Source organism: Ranitomeya variabilis, chromosome 4, assembly GCF_051348905.1.
Source record: "Ranitomeya variabilis isolate aRanVar5 chromosome 4, aRanVar5.hap1, whole genome shotgun sequence".
NCBI lineage: Eukaryota > Metazoa > Chordata > Amphibia > Anura > Dendrobatidae > Ranitomeya > Ranitomeya variabilis.
The window spans coordinates 223,663,488-223,680,943 of record NC_135235.1 but is presented as its reverse complement, the minus strand read 5'-3'; the positions used below and the strand labels follow the sequence as shown (position 1 = coordinate 223,680,943).

Below are 17,456 nucleotides of genomic sequence, written 5' to 3'. Positions count from 1 at the left end.
ATTTGTCCAGTATGGTTACTAACTATTTTTCATCCCTTATCGATGTTCTCCCTCAACCGTCATTCCCATTTGATTACTGGGCCTCCAAATTAGACACCTGGCCAGAATTGGCAGAATATGCATTGCAGGAGCTTGCTTGCCCGGCAGCAAGTGTCCTATCAGAAAGAGTATTCAGTGCTGCAGGTTCAATATTAACCGAAAAAAGGACTCGTCTGGCTACCCAAAATGTTGACGATCTAACATTCATTAAAATGAACCACAACTGGATTTCGAAATCTTTTGCCCCACCTTGCCCGGCCGACACCTAGCTTTCCTATGAAAAGCTCTTGCCTGTGAATTACTTTTCTAATGTCTAATTTGCTGCAGCTGATTGTACAGCATACGACATGTTTACACCTCCCTAAATGGCAAAACTCCCCACACGGGGCCGTGGTATCGCGACTTGGCGCAAGCACCCGTGAGACTGCTGTTTGTCTGAAGAGGTGGGTGTGCTCGCTTTTGGTTGACGGCATTGCTACTGGGTCCCTCATAGTACAATGTAGTGTCTCTGGCGGTGGTGGTGCGCACCCAACGTCAGACACACCGTTGTAACATGAGGGGCCCTGGGGCGGTCCCGCCGGCCTCAAGAGAGTTCCCCCCTACCCCAGCTCAAAATGTGCTCTACCACGTGCAAAATTATGTCGCACAGCTCCACCAATCTTTAGTCTATTCGCTGACATCATTCAATGTCTGGCACTGACAATACAAATTTGTAGACATCTATGATGCAACTTAAAGTAGTCTGTGTCTGTGTCCTATATTGGCACCATTAAATAGTTACTGCCAAATTACTATGTCAGAAACTCAGTAGATGAGCCCACCCCTGTACCTAAGTATGCCACCTTTTTTTTTTGTTTTGGTTGTTTTGCGAGACATTAACATCTATTTATATTTTGGGAGTACTGGGACAGACACTCCTTGCACTACTCCTCCACTCACCACCAAGCTGCCTGTGTATCCATGTAACCGCTGTAAAACTGCCATGAGCCTATTGTTTGTTATTTTAGGCCTTTGATAGCCTGTCTGCGGCCCCTACTTGCAATACTCCTCCACTGACCACCAAGCTGCCTGCCCGTGTATCCATGTAACCGCTGTGAAACTGCCATGAGCCTATTGTTTGTTATTTTAGGCCTTTGATAGCCTGTCTGCGGTCCCTACTTTAAATACTCCTCCACTGACCAGACCACTGCTGCCCGTGTACCCCTGGAACCAATTATAAAGTGCCTACAGCCAGCCCATTTTCTTATGTTAGGCCTTTGAAGCCTGTCTGCGGTCCCTACTTTAAATACTCCTCCACTGACCACCAAGCTGCCTGCCCGTGTATCCATGTAACCGCTGTAAAACTGCCATGAGCCTATTGTTTGTTATTTTAGGCCTTTGATAGCCTGTCTGCGGCCCCTACTTGCAATACTCCTCCACTGACCACAATGCTGCCTGGAGTGCCTGCCTGTGTATCCATGTAACCGATGTAAAACTGCCATGACTGCCTACTGTTTGTTATTTTAGGCCTTTGATAGCCTGTCTGCAGCCCCTACTTGCAATACTCCTCCACTGACCACCAAGCTGCCTGCCCGTGTATCCATGTAACCGCTGTGAAACTGCCATGAGCCTATTGTTTGTTATGTTAGGCCTTTGATAGCCTGTCTGCGGTCCCTACTTTAAATACTCCTCCACTGACCAGACCACTGCTGCCCGTGTACCCCTGGAACCAATTATAAAGTGCCTACAGCCAGCCCATTTTCTTATGTTAGGCCTTTGAAGCCTGTCTGCGGTCCCTACTTTAAATACTCCTCCACTGACCACCAAGCTGCCTGCCCGTGTATCCATGTAACCGCTGTAAAACTGCCATGAGCCTATTGTTTGTTATTTTAGGCCTTTGATAGCCTGTCTGCGGCCCCTACTTGCAATACTCCTCCACTGACCACAATGCTGCCTGGAGTGCCTGCCTGTGTATCCATGTAACCGATGTAAAACTGCCATGACTGCCTACTGTTTGTTATTTTAGGCCTTTGATAGCCTGTCTGCAGCCCCTACTTGCAATACTCCTCCACTGACCACCAAGCTGCCTGCCCGTGTATCCATGTAACCGCTGTGAAACTGCCATGAGCCTATTGTTTGTTATGTTAGGCCTTTGATAGCCTGTCTGCGGTCCCTACTTTAAATACTCCTCCACTGACCAGACCACTGCTGCCCGTGTACCCCTGGAACCAATTATAAAGTGCCTACAGCCAGCCCATTTTCTTATGTTAGGCCTTTGAAGCCTGTCTGCGGTCCCTACTTTAAATACTCCTCCACTGACCACCAAGCTGCCTGCCCGTGTATCCATGTAACCGCTGTAAAACTGCCATGAGCCTATTGTTTGTTATTTTAGGCCTTTGATAGCCTGTCTGCGGCCCCTACTTGCAATACTCCTCCACTGACCACAATGCTGCCTGGAGTGCCTGCCTGTGTATCCATGTAACCGATGTAAAACTGCCATGACTGCCTACTGTTTGTTATTTTAGGCCTTTGATAGCCTGTCTGCAGCCCCTACTTGCAATACTCCTCCACTGACCACCAAGCTGCCTGCCCGTGTATCCATGTAACCGCTGTGAAACTGCCATGAGCCTATTGTTTGTTATGTTAGGCCTTTGATAGCCTGTCTGCGGTCCCTACTTTAAATACTCCTCCACTGACCAGACCACTGCTGCCCGTGTACCCCTGGAACCAATTATAAAGTGCCTACAGCCAGCCCATTTTCTTATGTTAGGCCTTTGAAGCCTGTCTGCGGTCCCTACTTTAAATACTCCTCCACTGACCACCAAGCTGCCTGCCCGTGTATCCATGTAACCGCTGTAAAACTGCCATGAGCCTATTGTTTGTTATTTTAGGCCTTTGATAGCCTGTCTGCGGCCCCTACTTGCAATACTCCTCCACTGACCACAATGCTGCCTGGAGTGCCTGCCTGTGTATCCATGTAACCGATGTAAAACTGCCATGACTGCCTACTGTTTGTTATTTTAGGCCTTTGATAGCCTGTCTGCAGCCCCTACTTGCAATACTCCTCCACTGACCACCAAGCTGCCTGCCCGTGTATCCATGTAACCGCTGTGAAACTGCCATGAGCCTATTGTTTGTTATGTTAGGCCTTTGATAGCCTGTCTGCGGTCCCTACTTTAAATACTCCTCCACTGACCAGACCACTGCTGCCCGTGTACCCCTGGAACCAATTATAAAGTGCCTACAGCCAGCCCATTTTCTTATGTTAGGCCTTTGAAGCCTGTCTGCGGTCCCTACTTTAAATACTCCTCCACTGACCACCAAGCTGCCTGCCCGTGTATCCATGTAACCGCTGTAAAACTGCCATGAGCCTATTGTTTGTTATTTTAGGCCTTTGATAGCCTGTCTGCGGCCCCTACTTGCAATACTCCTCCACTGACCACAATGCTGCCTGGAGTGCCTGCCTGTGTATCCATGTAACCGATGTAAAACTGCCATGACTGCCTACTGTTTGTTATTTTAGGCCTTTGATAGCCTGTCTGCAGCCCCTACTTGCAATACTCCTCCACTGACCACCAAGCTGCCTGCCCGTGTATCCATGTAACCGCTGTGAAACTGCCATGAGCCTATTGTTTGTTATGTTAGGCCTTTGATAGCCTGTCTGCGGTCCCTACTTTAAATACTCCTCCACTGACCAGACCACTGCTGCCCGTGTACCCCTGGAACCAATTATAAAGTGCCTACAGCCAGCCCATTTTCTTATGTTAGGCCTTTGAAGCCTGTCTGCGGTCCCTACTTTAAATACTCCTCCACTGACCACCAAGCTGCCTGCCCGTGTATCCATGTAACCGCTGTAAAACTGCCATGAGCCTATTGTTTGTTATTTTAGGCCTTTGATAGCCTGTCTGCGGCCCCTACTTGCAATACTCCTCCACTGACCACAATGCTGCCTGGAGTGCCTGCCTGTGTATCCATGTAACCGATGTAAAACTGCCATGACTGCCTACTGTTTGTTATTTTAGGCCTTTGATAGCCTGTCTGCAGCCCCTACTTGCAATACTCCTCCACTGACCACCAAGCTGCCTGCCCGTGTATCCATGTAACCGCTGTGAAACTGCCATGAGCCTATTGTTTGTTATGTTAGGCCTTTGATAGCCTGTCTGCGGTCCCTACTTTAAATACTCCTCCACTGACCAGACCACTGCTGCCCGTGTACCCCTGGAACCAATTATAAAGTGCCTACAGCCAGCCCATTTTCTTATGTTAGGCCTTTGAAGCCTGTCTGCGGTCCCTACTTTAAATACTCCTCCACTGACCACCAAGCTGCCTGCCCGTGTATCCATGTAACCGCTGTAAAACTGCCATGAGCCTATTGTTTGTTATTTTAGGCCTTTGATAGCCTGTCTGCGGCCCCTACTTGCAATACTCCTCCACTGACCACAATGCTGCCTGGAGTGCCTGCCTGTGTATCCATGTAACCGATGTAAAACTGCCATGACTGCCTACTGTTTGTTATTTTAGGCCTTTGATAGCCTGTCTGCAGCCCCTACTTGCAATACTCCTCCACTGACCACACCAATGCTGCCCGTGTACCCCTGGAACCTATTTAAAAGTTCATAGAGCCTAGTTATATATTTTATTTACTATTAATAAGGCCATGATGGACTACGCTGTACCACGCTACAAGCTAACCAGTCGACACTTCTTTTGCGAGAAAAGCCATCCCAACCCTCCACCAGCATGTAGAAGACCGCATTGTCCATGCACTCTGGCAATCTGTGAGTACAAAGGTGCACCTGACAACAGACGCATGGACCTGTAGGCATGGCCACGGAAGATTACGTGTCCATTACGGCGCAATGGGTTAATGTGGTGGATGCATGGTCCACAGGGGACAGCCTACTAAGTCTGTCTGCAGTCCCTAATTCAAATTGTCCTCCACTGTCTAAATCGGAACTTCCACCTTCTGGCTTTCGGCCTATAGTATCAGAAATTAAACTGCATTTGGCCTTCAACTTTGGTTAGGGCCTACTAACGGCTTCTGCCCCTCCCTGGTGTTGCCCTCAACTAAATAAAGCTGAGCTTCAACCTTCCGGCTCTCATTATGTGGTTTAAAAAAAAAAAATGGTGGTTAGGGCCTACTAACGGCTTCTGCCCCTCCCTGGTGTTGCCCTCAACTAAATAAAGCTGAGCTTCAACCTTCTGCTCCAAATTACCATTTTAAAAAATGCAATAGGCTTTTCAGGCCTACTAAAGGTGTCTGTCTGTGTGCCCCTCCCTGGTGTTGTCCTCAACTAAATAAAGCTGAGCTTCAACCTTCCGGCTCTCATTATGTGGTTTTAAAAAAAAAAATGGTGGTTAGGGCCTACTAACGGCTTCTGCCCCTCCCTGGTGTTGTCCTCAACTAAATAAAGCTGAGCTTCAACCTTCCGGCTCTCATTATGTGGTTTTAAAAAAAAAAATGGTGGTTAGGGCCTACTAACGGCTTCTGCCCCTCCCTGGTGTTGTCCTCAACTAAATAAAGCTGAGCTTCAACCTTCCGGCTCTCATTATGTGGTTTTAAAAAAAAAATGGTGGTTAGGGCCTACTAACGGCTTCTGCCCCTCCCTGGTGTTGCCCTCAACTAAATAAAGCTGAGCTTCAACCTTCTGCTCCAAATTACCATTTTGAAAAATGCAATAGGCTTTTCAGGCCTACAAAAGGTGTCTGTCTGTGTGCCCCTCCCTGGTGTTGTCCTCAACTAAATAAAGCTGAGCTTCAACCTTCCGGCTCTCATTATGTGGTTTTAAAAAAAAAAATGGTGGTTAGGGCCTACTAACGGCTTCTGCCCCTCCCTGGTGTTGTCCTCAACTAAATAAAGCTGAGCTTCAACCTTCCGGCTCTCATTATGTGGTTTTAAAAAAAAAAATGGTGGTTAGGGCCTACTAACGGCTTCTGCCCCTCCCTGGTGTTGTCCTCAACTAAATAAAGCTGAGCTTCAACCTTCCGGCTCTCATTATGTGGTTTTAAAAAAAAAATGGTGGTTAGGGCCTACTAACGGCTTCTGCCCCTCCCTGGTGTTGCCCTCAACTAAATAAAGCTGAGCTTCAACCTTCTGCTCCAAATTACCATTTTGAAAAATGCAATAGGCTTTTCAGGCCTACTAAAGGTGTCTGTCTGTGTGCCCCTCCCTGGTGTTGTCCTCAACTAAATAAAGCTGAGCTTCAACCTTCCGGCTCTCATTATGTGGTTTAAAAAAAAAAAATGGTGGTTAGGGCCTACTAACGGCTTCTGCCCCTCCCTGGTGTTGTCCTCAACTAAATAAAGCTGAGCTTCAACCTTCCGGCTCTCATTATGTGGTTTTAAAAAAAAAATGGTGGTTAGGGCCTACTAACGGCTTCTGCCCCTCCCTGGTGTTGCCCTCAACTAAATAAAGCTGAGCTTCAACCTTCTGCTCCAAATTACCATTTTGAAAAATGCAATAGGCTTTTCAGGCCTACTAAAGGTGTCTGTCTGTGTGCCCCTCCCTGGTGTTGTCCTCAACTAAATAAAGCAGAGCTTCAACCTTCCGGCTCTCATTATGTGGTTTAAAAAAAAAAAATGGTGGTTAGGGCCTACTAACGGCTTCTGCCCCTCCCTGGTGTTGTCCTCAACTAAATAAAGCTGAGCTTCAACCTTCCGGCTCTCATTATGTGGTTTTAAAAAAAAAATGGTGGTTAGGGCCTACTAACGGCTTCTGCCCCTCCCTGGTGTTGCCCTCAACTAAATAAAGCTGAGCTTCAACCTTCTGCTCCAAATTACCATTTTGAAAAATGCAATAGGCTTTTCAGGCCTACTAAAGGTGTCTGTCTGTGTGCCCCTCCCTGGTGTTGTCCTCAACTAAATAAAGCTGAGCTTCAACCTTCCGGCTCTCATTATGTGGTTTAAAAAAAAAAAATGGTGGTTAGGGCCTACTAACGGCTTCTGCCCCTCCCTGGTGTTGTCCTCAACTAAATAAAGCTGAGCTTCAACCTTCCGGCTCTCATTATGTGGTTTTAAAAAAAAAATGGTGGTTAGGGCCTACTAACGGCTTCTGCCCCTCCCTGGTGTTGCCCTCAACTAAATAAAGCTGAGCTTCAACCTTCTGCTCCAAATTACCATTTTGAAAAATGCAATAGGCTTTTCAGGCCTACTAAAGGTGTCTGTCTGTGTGCCCCTCCCTGGTGTTGTCCTCAACTAAATAAAGCAGAGCTTCAACCTTCCGGCTCTCATTATGTGGTTTAAAAAAAAAAAATGGTGGTTAGGGCCTACTAACGGCTTCTGCCCCTCCCTGGTGTTGTCCTCAACTAAATAAAGCTGAGCTTCAACCTTCCGGCTCTCATTATGTGGTTTTAAAAAAAAAATGGTGGTTAGGGCCTACTAACGGCTTCTGCCCCTCCCTGGTGTTGCCCTCAAGTAAATAAAGCTGAGCTTCAACCTTCTGCTCCAAATTACCATTTTGAAAAATGCAATAGGCTTTTCAGGCCTACTAAAGGTGTCTGTCTGTGTGCCCCTCCCTGGTGTTGTCCTCAACTAAATAAAGCAGAGCTTCAACCTTCCGGCTCTCATTATGTGGTTTAAAAAAAAAAAATGGTGGTTAGGGCCTACTAACGGCTTCTGCCCCTCCCTGGTGTTGTCCTCAACTAAATAAAGCTGAGCTTCAACCTTCCGGCTCTCATTATGTGGTTTTAAAAAAAAAATGGTGGTTAGGGCCTACTAACGGCTTCTGCCCCTCCCTGGTGTTGCCCTCAACTAAATAAAGCTGAGCTTCAACCTTCTGCTCCAAATTACCATTTTGAAAAATGCAATAGGCTTTTCAGGCCTACTAAAGGTGTCTGTCTGTGTGCCCCTCCCTGGTGTTGTCCTCAACTAAATAAAGCTGAGCTTCAACCTTCCGGCTCTCATTATGTGGTTTAAAAAAAAAAAATGGTGGTTAGGGCCTACTAACGGCTTCTGCCCCTCCCTGGTGTTGCCCTCAAGTAAATAAAGCTGAGCTTCAACCTTCTGCTCCAAATTACCATTTTAAAAAATGCAATAGGCTTTTCCGGCCTACTAAAGGTGTCTGCCCCTCCCTGGTGTTGTCCTCAACTGAACAAAGCTGAGCTTCCACATTCTGGCTTTCGCCCTATACTATCAGATATTAAACTGCATTTGGCCTACTAGTGTGGTTAGGCCCTTGAAACAGTGTCTGCTGCTCTTGGGTTTGCTACTCCACTGAACAAAGCAATGCCGCCTGTTTAGTCCTGTTACCAATTTTGAACTGCATGTAGCCTACTTTATTCTTTGGCCCTATATCTGTTTCCTCCTCATCCTGCCCATTGCCCAGCCACTGCTAAATGAGTCTGCTGGTACATTGACCTAGACCACTACATTCCCCTTGTACTCTACACAGCCAGAATCTGTCCCTGCTGAAAGTAAGGTTCCCCTTCCCGCATGTTATACCACCTTACACAGGGACAAAGAGGAAGGTGCAGATGAAAGTGCAGGTTCCTTCATCAGGTGGGGGGGCATACTCGTTGGCGACGTCACTGGCACAGGGCCCCTCAGAGTACGCAAAAGTGTCGCTGCTGGTGGGAGGCGCCCCCGCCATGCAAACACACCGCCGTACTTTGAGGGGCCCTGTGCCAGTGGCAATGCGAACGAGTGGGCCCCCCCCCTGCTTGCTCAGGATCACAGCACTTGCAACTTTTAAATACTTACCTTTCCCTGCAACACCGCCGTGACGTAGTCCGCATTTCCTGGGCCCACGAAAAACTTGAGCCAGCCCTACTCCCCCCACAACTTTCACCCAATTCCCTATGCCCAACTATTATTATACAGTTAATTAAGATTGGCAAGCTTCAGAAACAAGAATGGATGTTTTTGGCATTAAAATGGGCACTGTAGGTGTTTTCCTGGCCTCCACTCACTGCCGACTATGCTTCCCCATTGACTTGCATTGGGTTTCGTGTTTCGGTCGATCCCCGACTTTTAGCGATAATCGGCCGACTGCACTCGACTCGACTCTGGACAAAATCGGGTTTCCCAAAACCCTACTCGATCTTAAAAAAATGAAAGTCGCTCAACCCTAGTGGGCACCTAAGTGTGATATGCTACGTGTGGCAAATCTAGCTTCATGATTGGTGTGCATACAGGTGTTATTTCACACCCCCCCTTGGTGATCTTTAATGGATGTAGTATCAAGTCCCGTCAGGTTCTCGGCCATTGAGAGTGTTTGTTATGTTGTTTTGTTCTTTGTTCATTTGTTATGTCCTTTGTGATTGGTTGTTTTAAACTATATAACCTTGCTCTTACTGGTGTGATGCCACCCCCAGAAGAAGGCTGTTTGCCGAAACGTGCGTAGGGGGAGGCGTTGGCACCCACCTGAGGTAACTATTTCCACATCATCATTGGTAACTCTTTTTTCGAGTATTTCCATGTTTAGAGATGTTTTATATTAAATTATAGATTAACTATGTGCATTATATTGGTTTGTTTGGCTCTCTGTAATACCTCCTTTGATAGTATGGTGGGTTCCTGCGCCAAATTCTGGTTTCCCACTTTTTAATGCCTGTTATGCTTGCAATTTTTTTTTTTTTTTTTTTCTTAAATAAAATTTGCATTTTTTATATTTTTGGTTCTGGTGTACATTTTTCTTATCAGATCCTCTTATGTGTTTTTTGTACTGAACTGTTACTACAACTGTTACTAGTAGTTATATTCTTGTATATAGGAGCAGTATTATAGTAGTTATATTCTTGTACATAGGGTCAGTATTATAGTAGTTATATTTTTGTCCATAGGAGCAGTATTATAGTAGTCATATTCTTGTACATAGGAGCAGTACTACAGAATATAGGGGCAGTATTATAGTAGTTATATTATTGTACATAGTAGCAGTATTATAGTAGTTATATTCTTGTACACAGTGGCAGTATTGTAGTAGTTATATTCCTGTACATAGGGGACAGTATTACAGTATTTATATTCTTGTACATAGGAGCTGTATTATAGTAGTTATATTCTTGTACACGGGGCAGTATTATAGTAGTTATATTCTTGTACATAGGAACAGTATTATAGTAGTTATATTCTTGTACATAGGAGCAGTATTATAGTTGTTTTATTCTTGTACATTGGGGGCAGTATTATAGTAGCTATATTCCTCTATATATGGGGCAGTATTATAATAGTTATATTCTTGTACATAGGGGTAGTATTATAGTAATTATATTCTTGTATATAGGGGCAGTATTATAGTAGTTATATTCTTGTGCATAGGAGCAGTATTATAGTAGTTATATTCTTGTACATAGGGGCAGTATTATAGTAGTTATATTCTTGTTCATAGGGGCAGTATTATAGTAGTTATATTCTTATACATAGGAGCAGTATTATAGTAGTTATAATCTTGTATATAGGGAGCAGTATTATAGTAGTTATATTCTTGTACATAGGGGCAGGATTATAGTAGTTGTATTTTTGTACATAGGGGCAGTATTATTGTAGTTATATTCTTGTACATAGGGGTAGTATTATAGTAGTTATATTCTTGTACAAAGGAGCAGTATTATAATAGTTATATTCTTGAATTTAGGGAGCAGTGTTATAGTAGTTATATTCTTGTACATAGGGGCAGTATTATAGTAGTTCTATTCTTGTACATAGGGTCAGTATTATAGTAGTTATATTCTTATACATAGGAACAGTTTTATAGTAGTTATATTCTTGTATATAGGGAGCAGTATTATAGTAGTTATATTCTTGTACATAGGGGTAGTATTATAGTAATTATATTCTTTTACATAGGGGCAGTATTATAGAAATTATATTCTTGTACATAGGGGCAGTATTATAGTAGTTATATTCTGCTACATAGCGGCAGTATTATAGTAATTATATTGTTGTACATAGGGGCAGTATTATAGTAGTTATATTCTTGTACATAGGGGCAGGATAATAGTAGGTATATTCTTGTACATAGGGGCAGTATTATAGTAGTTATATTCTTGTACATAGGAGACGTATTATAGTAGTTATATTCTTGTACATAGGGGACAGTATTATAGTAGTTATATTCTTGTACATAGGGGCAGTATTATAGTAGTTATATTCTTGTACATAGGAGCAGTATTATAGTAGTTATATTCTTGTACATAGGGACAGTATTATAGTCGTTATATTCTTGTACATAGGGGCAGTATTATAGTAGTTATATTCTTGTACATAGGGGCAGTATTATAGTAGTTATATTCTTGTACATAGGGGCAGTATTATAGTAGTTATATTCTTGTATATAGGGGCAGTATTATAGTAGTTATATTCTTGTACATAGGAGCAGTATTATAGTAGTTATATTCTTGTATATAGGGGGCAGTATTATAGCAGATATATTCTTCTACATAGGAGCAGTATTATAGAAGTTATATTCTTGTACATAGGGGCAGTATTATGGTAGTTATATTCTTGTACATAGGAGCAGTATTATAGCAGTTATATTCTTGTTGATAGTTGAAAAACCATAACAATAATATAATATTTTATTTTCTTTCATCTTCAGCTGTAATATAGGATTTAGTACTAATTAGCACAAGTCTATGGATTTCAGCCTCTTGGTGTTTTTGACGAGCTTTTGGAGTTGTACATCCTGATGTGTAGGAGCTGTCTTTACCTTCCAACCTCTGGTTTTAATGCAGACACTTGGGTCAGGGGAAGCACGGCTGCCATTTGTCAGTACTTAGCGAGTGTGGAGAGTCTAGTAATGACTGCAGAAGCAATTAGAGACCCAATCTGACAGATCAGAGACTGTGCCAACATGAAATATCAAACTTTCTGCCTTAATGAGTCGAGTTCATATTAAAACCCACAAATGTTACTAAAAGGAAATTTCACTATTTTTTTCTGAGTCCGTCTAACATCAATAAGACAGAGATTTCCTTAGGCTGTTTCTCCATAATTTTGTCTTAAATAAAAGTAATTTGGGGTAAAAAGTACTGAATTTATTAAGAAGAGCGACTCTACTTCAGGCTTTAGGGTTCTCACTTTATCCTTGTAGATATTTTAGGGAAATTAAGGTAGAGTTGGCTTCTCTTCTTGCGTTGATGGTCTACTTTTCTTGACTCCCGATGGCTGGTGGCTTCTTCTCCATGTGGCCAGATGACCGGATAAGATGAGGTTTCGTGTGTTTTATTTTTACCAGTCCACGTTGAGGGAATAACGCCACAGGTAACCAAACACCAACGTTATGACCAGGCAGCAGATGGCAGCGTAGAGGACATATCGGAGAGGGCTATCGGAGTCTCCTTTGGAGGAGCTAGTTTCATTCTTCTTCTCCTCCTCTACCCGTTCAGGTGTTTTTGACTGAAGAGCAAGATGGAATTCTTCCTCTAGATTGTTGTCTACATTATTTTCATTCCTTATCACTGAAAACAGAAGATAAGAGAATTGATGAGGTTAAAGGTAGCATGGTGTCTTCTAGCTCAAAGATCGGTGATCAGAAGTTCTTTGCTGAAGAACATTTTTCTCACACATCAAAATGTTGTAACAAAGACAATATTTCTGAGACTTACCGTTTAGATAGGTGAATCGGCGTAGTATGATGTCATCATCCTCATCTATGACCTCACAGAAATAAGTCCCGATATGGCTGACCCTCGAAGGCTCGATCAGTATAAACAGGTCTTCTCCAGAAAAGATGTCACTGAAGTAGCTTAGATCAGTCGTCTTGATCTGAAATTGAAAACATTGATGACGTCTTGGAAGATGTTAGTTACGTGGGGTGATATTGATCGAGGAGTAACAGGTCTCCATTTGTTTATTAATAGAAGGGTCATGGATTGAGTCAGATGACTTACATTTTTGGCGTATTTCCAGATGACCTTCAGAAATTCTGGAAGTTCGAATATCCCTCCACAAGGGATGACGGACTTGTCCAGCTCTTCAACTCTTACGACCTCAACTGAGAAGGAGACAATCATGGAAACCCAATGAGCGATAAACAAACAGCTTGATATGAGATTTATAAACTGATGATAGAAGGGATCTTACTGGGACAGGTAACGGGAAATGTGCAATCCTCCTGAGCACATTGGCTGCAGATGAAGGTGCTGGCAGCTTTTTGAAGGCCTGGTGTGGAGAAACATAAAAACAGAGGACAACATGTCTAGGGTCAATGATGACCCTCCATGTATATAATGAAGGTCACACACTTTCGTTTTGATGACATCACTCACCACATGGAGGTTGGCATTTTGCTGGTGGTTTACCTAATGGAGAAAAGCAGATATGGTTAAAGAGTAACTCAACTTTTCTTTTTTCTTTTTTAATAATGATCAGTCTAAACATTCCAATGTTTTACATTGATTCCTTCTATCTCAAACACCATTCCTTAAAGTGGTGTTTTAACTGCCTAGCCCTTGCTCCTTTAGAAGCTACTTTGAACTGCTTCTCCATACTCCATACTCCATTCTCCATACATAGCAAGAATCCATTCTCAAACACTATAACTGTCTCAGCATGGATGAGGAGAGCAGAGAGGCTCACACAGGCAGACTGTTTATAAATAGTGTTTAAGTATGGATTTTTGCTAGAGTAACAGTTCAAAGCAGCTTCTAAAGGAGCAAGAACAAGGCAGTTAAAACATCATTTTCAGCATGGTGTTTGAAAGAAAAGGAAGAAATGCAAGGTATTGGAATATTTAGACTGATCGTTAATAATTAAAAAATATGGTAAATGAGTAATTCTTCTTTTATATTTTTTATTTTTTAATGATCAATCAAAATATTCCAATATTTTACATAGCTTCCTTCTCTCTTAAATACCATGTTTAAAGTTTTTTTTAACTGCCTTTGACCTTGCTGCTTTAGAATCGCCTTTAAGCTTCTGCTCTAGCAAGAATCTGTACTCAAACACTATTTACAAACTCCTACTGTCTCAGCATGTGTGAGGAGAGCAGAGAAGCTCAACAGGGAGAGTATTTGTAAATAGTGTTTTAGTATGTATTTTTTCTAGAGCAGCAGTTCAAAGCAGCCTCTAAAGAAGCAAGAACTAGGCAGGTAAAACAGCACTTTCAGCATGATGTTTGGTACAGAAGGAAGCAATGTAAGGTACTGGAATATTTAGATTTGTCATTAATAAAAGAAAAAAAGAGAAAAAAAAGCGAGTTACTCATTAACCATAAATTATTTAATTTATTATTAATCAGTCTAAATATTCCAATACCTTACATTACTTAATTCTCTCTTTAAAAAATACTTAAAGTGGTGTTTTAACTGCCTAAACCTTGCTCCTTTAGGAGCTGCTTTGAATTGCTACTATAGCAAGAATTTGAACCTAAACGCTGTTTACAAACACTGTTTGAGCTTCTCTCCACTTTTCACCCATGGTGAGACAGTCAGAGTGTTTGTAAATAGAATTTGAGTACATATTCTTGATAGAGCAGCAGTTCAAAGCAGCTTCTAAAGGAGCATGAATCAGGCAGGTAAAACAGTACTTTCAGAATTGTTTTTGAGAGAATGAAGAGAAAAAAAAGGGAATGGAGCAAATTTCTAAGATTCATAACTGTGCAAAGACAGATTAATAATTGAATAAGAAAAACAGTTTAGTTATCCGTTAAGGCTCAATGATTTTTAGAGGTAAGGATCACAGAAGCTTTGAGGAGCTCTAGTTACTTACTCGTGATACGCTCTTCCAATTTTTGCACAAAATGTTTGGTTGTATTTACAAATTGATTGACCCAGGCTGAAGGACTCGCTAGTGAAAAAAACAGAGAAAAACAAAGAAATAAAAGGAAACAAATTATTACTATCGATTCAGGAGAAAATGGTGAAAATGTGAACATTTCTGGAACTTACCATCTTTGCTGATCGCACTGACTTTTGTCTCGAAGGTTAATATATAAGATCGGATGTTGCCAATCTCAGAAAAAGCTGCAAGGAGAGAAGGTTCAAGAGATTTTTGATGGGTCCTATAGACATCTCATGATGGAGATGGATTCCCTGCTCTGAAGCAGTTAACGAGCTACAAGTAAATCAGGATAATAGCCGAAACCTGATATCTCACATGCTCTATGTATAAGATAAAAGAGGGATGAGCAGTAGAAGCAGATCAAAGTTACCTATGAAGATGTCGTCCAGTGAATTAAAAGCAGAGTGGATCGTCTCTAAACATTTCTCAGCGCTTATCTTGCTCAGCGAAACGGGATACTCGCAGATTTGGGCTCTCTCCTCCGGGGTGGTGAAGCAACTGAGACAAGACTTTGTTACCTGCGCTCCGCTTAGAAGGACTAGGATCCGTAGCAGATAATCGGAGTTATGGAACGGCATGACGTAAATCCCTCTACACTGAGAACCTGGAAAAAGAGAGAAACGTGAGGCTGGAGCGAAACGGAGTGCAATGTCTCTACCTGTTCTCTGTCTTTAAATTGTGGATTATTGGGCGAGTATCGGGCTTGTGAATTTCAAGTTCAGAAGATTCCCTCGAATTTGGCCAAATAAAATCAATGTGCAACAAATCTTCAAGATTTTATTTTGGGGGGTTCCAACATGATCGTCTGGGTTAAAAAAAAAAAATTACTACTCTCATTGCTCAACTGTTTCGCCACTGCTGCCCCTTTGCACAGCTGCTTCTTCTTTCCTCCAGAACGCAACGTTATCATCCTGAATCTTCTCTCTGCGCTTGAGATTCCAGGGCTGAGGAGTCATCTGACTTTTTGACACTTGACAGAGGATGCTTAGTCAGGATGGGGTGATGTCATGACGTACAGTGGGGAAAAAAGTATTTAGTCAGCCACCAATTGTGTTCAGTTCTCTCACTTAGACAGATGAGAGAGACCTGTAATTGACATCATAGGTAGACCACAACTATGAGAGTCAAAATGAGAAAACAAATCCAGAAAATCACCTTATCTGATTTGGGAAGATTTTGGTCTTTAACAAAAGTTTATCTCAATATTTTGTTATATATCCTTTGTTGGCAATGACAGAGGTCAAATGTTTTCTATAAGTCTTCACAATGTTGGCACACACTATTGGTGGTATGTTGGCCCATTCCTCCATGCAGATCTCCTCTAGAGCAGTGATGTTTTGGGCCTGTCGCTGGGGAACTTGGACTTTCAACTCCCTCCAAAGGTTTTCTATGGGGTTGAGATCTGGAGACTGGCTAGGCCACTCCAGAACCTTCATATGCTTCTTACGAAGCCACTCCTTCGTTGCCCTCGCGGTGTGCTTGGGATCATTATCATGCTGAAAGACCCATCCACGTTTCATCTTCAGTGCCCTTGCTGATGGAAGGAGGTTTGCACTCAAAATCTCACTATACATGGCCTCATTCAATCTTTCATGTACACGGATCAGTTGTTCTGGTTCCTTTGCAGAGAAACAGCTCCAAAGCATGATGTTGCCACCCCCATGCTTCACAGTAGGTATGGTGTTCTCTGGATGCAATTCAGCATTCTGTCTCCTCCAAACTGTTTCTACTAAACCGTTCTACTTTGGTTTCATCAGACCATCTGACATTCTTCCCAATACTCTTTAGACGGGCCCGGACATATACTGGCTTAAGCAGGGGGACACATCTGGCACTGCAGGATCTGAGTCCCTGGCACTGATGGTAGCCTTTGTTACGGTGGTCCCAGCTCTATGCAGGTCATTCACTAGGTCCCCCGTGTAGTTCTGGGATTTTTGCTCACCGTTCTTGTGATCATTTTGACCCCACAGGGTGAGATCTTGCGTGGAGCCCCAGATCAAGGGAGACTATCAGTGGTCTCGTATGTCTTCCATTTTCTTATTATTGCCATTGATTGCAATTGATCATAATTTTCATAATTTCCATTGTTACGATGTCAGTTCTATATGTGGGGCTATATCTAGTGCCACGATTATGTTTACACCTATATCTATTGTGTTAGTCACACACGTGGCCATGTAAGCAATAGTATTACGTATCTCCCTGGGTCACCACCAGAACCTAGATGACCATTAGTATGCATTTATCTGTATATACTTTTGTTATTTATGTCTATGCACTTTTATTGTTATTTTCATTGTCATTATTATTTTGTCTTTAGAGCACACTGATGAAGGTCTTTCGTAGACTGAAACGTTAGTGAATGTGAATACTGTATGTATTAAACACCCTTTAGCATCAGACTCCCCGGAGTGTGCGGAGTATATTCTATGCTACGTTCTAAGGTCTGGACACATACTCTACCTCCACCCTGGCCTGTGCTGAACATCTACTTTACTGCTACAAAACAGAACGTCTCGGACGGAATTTGAGCAAATTCAAACTTTTCGCAGATTCGCTCATCTCTACCCCACGTGTCACATCCTCATGTGATTTTTTTTTTAAATCACACGGTACTCACATTACATCCTATCAGATGCTCTGCTGCAGCTTTATTTATACCCGGTGACATCGCTATTAGCGCAGAACTCCGTGTGACATCACAATACGCAGCTGAT

At 42.8% G+C, this 17,456-nt stretch overlaps 1 protein-coding gene across 2 annotated transcripts; it reads right to left on the bottom strand.

The window, feature by feature from the left end:
* Positions 1–11,495: 11,495 nt before the first annotated feature.
* Positions 11,496–17,437, bottom strand: SPACA6 (sperm acrosome associated 6). Of its 2 annotated transcripts, none has more exons than XM_077260060.1 (9): positions 17,203–17,326; positions 15,110–15,343; positions 14,847–14,921; positions 14,668–14,745; positions 13,227–13,259; positions 13,042–13,119; positions 12,849–12,952; positions 12,564–12,723; positions 11,496–12,416 (listed from the first exon to the last, which is right to left on the bottom strand). In XM_077260060.1, the coding sequence occupies exons 1-9, from the start codon at positions 17,225–17,227 to the stop codon at positions 12,187–12,189; spliced, it is 1,017 nt and encodes a 338-aa protein (XP_077116175.1). In that variant the 5' UTR covers positions 17,228–17,326; the 3' UTR covers positions 11,496–12,186. The 2 variants fall into 2 exon arrangements, with proteins under 2 accessions (XP_077116175.1, XP_077116176.1); XM_077260061.1 differs by lacking the exon at positions 17,203–17,326 and adding an exon at positions 17,360–17,437 and having other exon boundaries at positions 11,504–12,416.
* Between the last annotated feature and the right edge of the window lie 19 nt (positions 17,438–17,456).

Bases quoted from the DNA above. Each gene is read 5' to 3' on its own strand.
- SPACA6 (XM_077260060.1), bottom strand. From the start codon at position 17,227: ATGTTCAGCACAGGCCAGGGTGGAG. The intron at 13,260-14,667 runs GTAAGTAACTAG...TTTCTCCATTAG, and splicing joins ATTGGAAGAGCGTATCACGA to GTAAACCACCAGCAAAATGC. The intron at 12,953-13,041 runs GTAAGATCCCTT...TCTCCTTCTCAG, and splicing joins ATTTCCCGTTACCTGTCCCA to TTGAGGTCGTAAGAGTTGAA.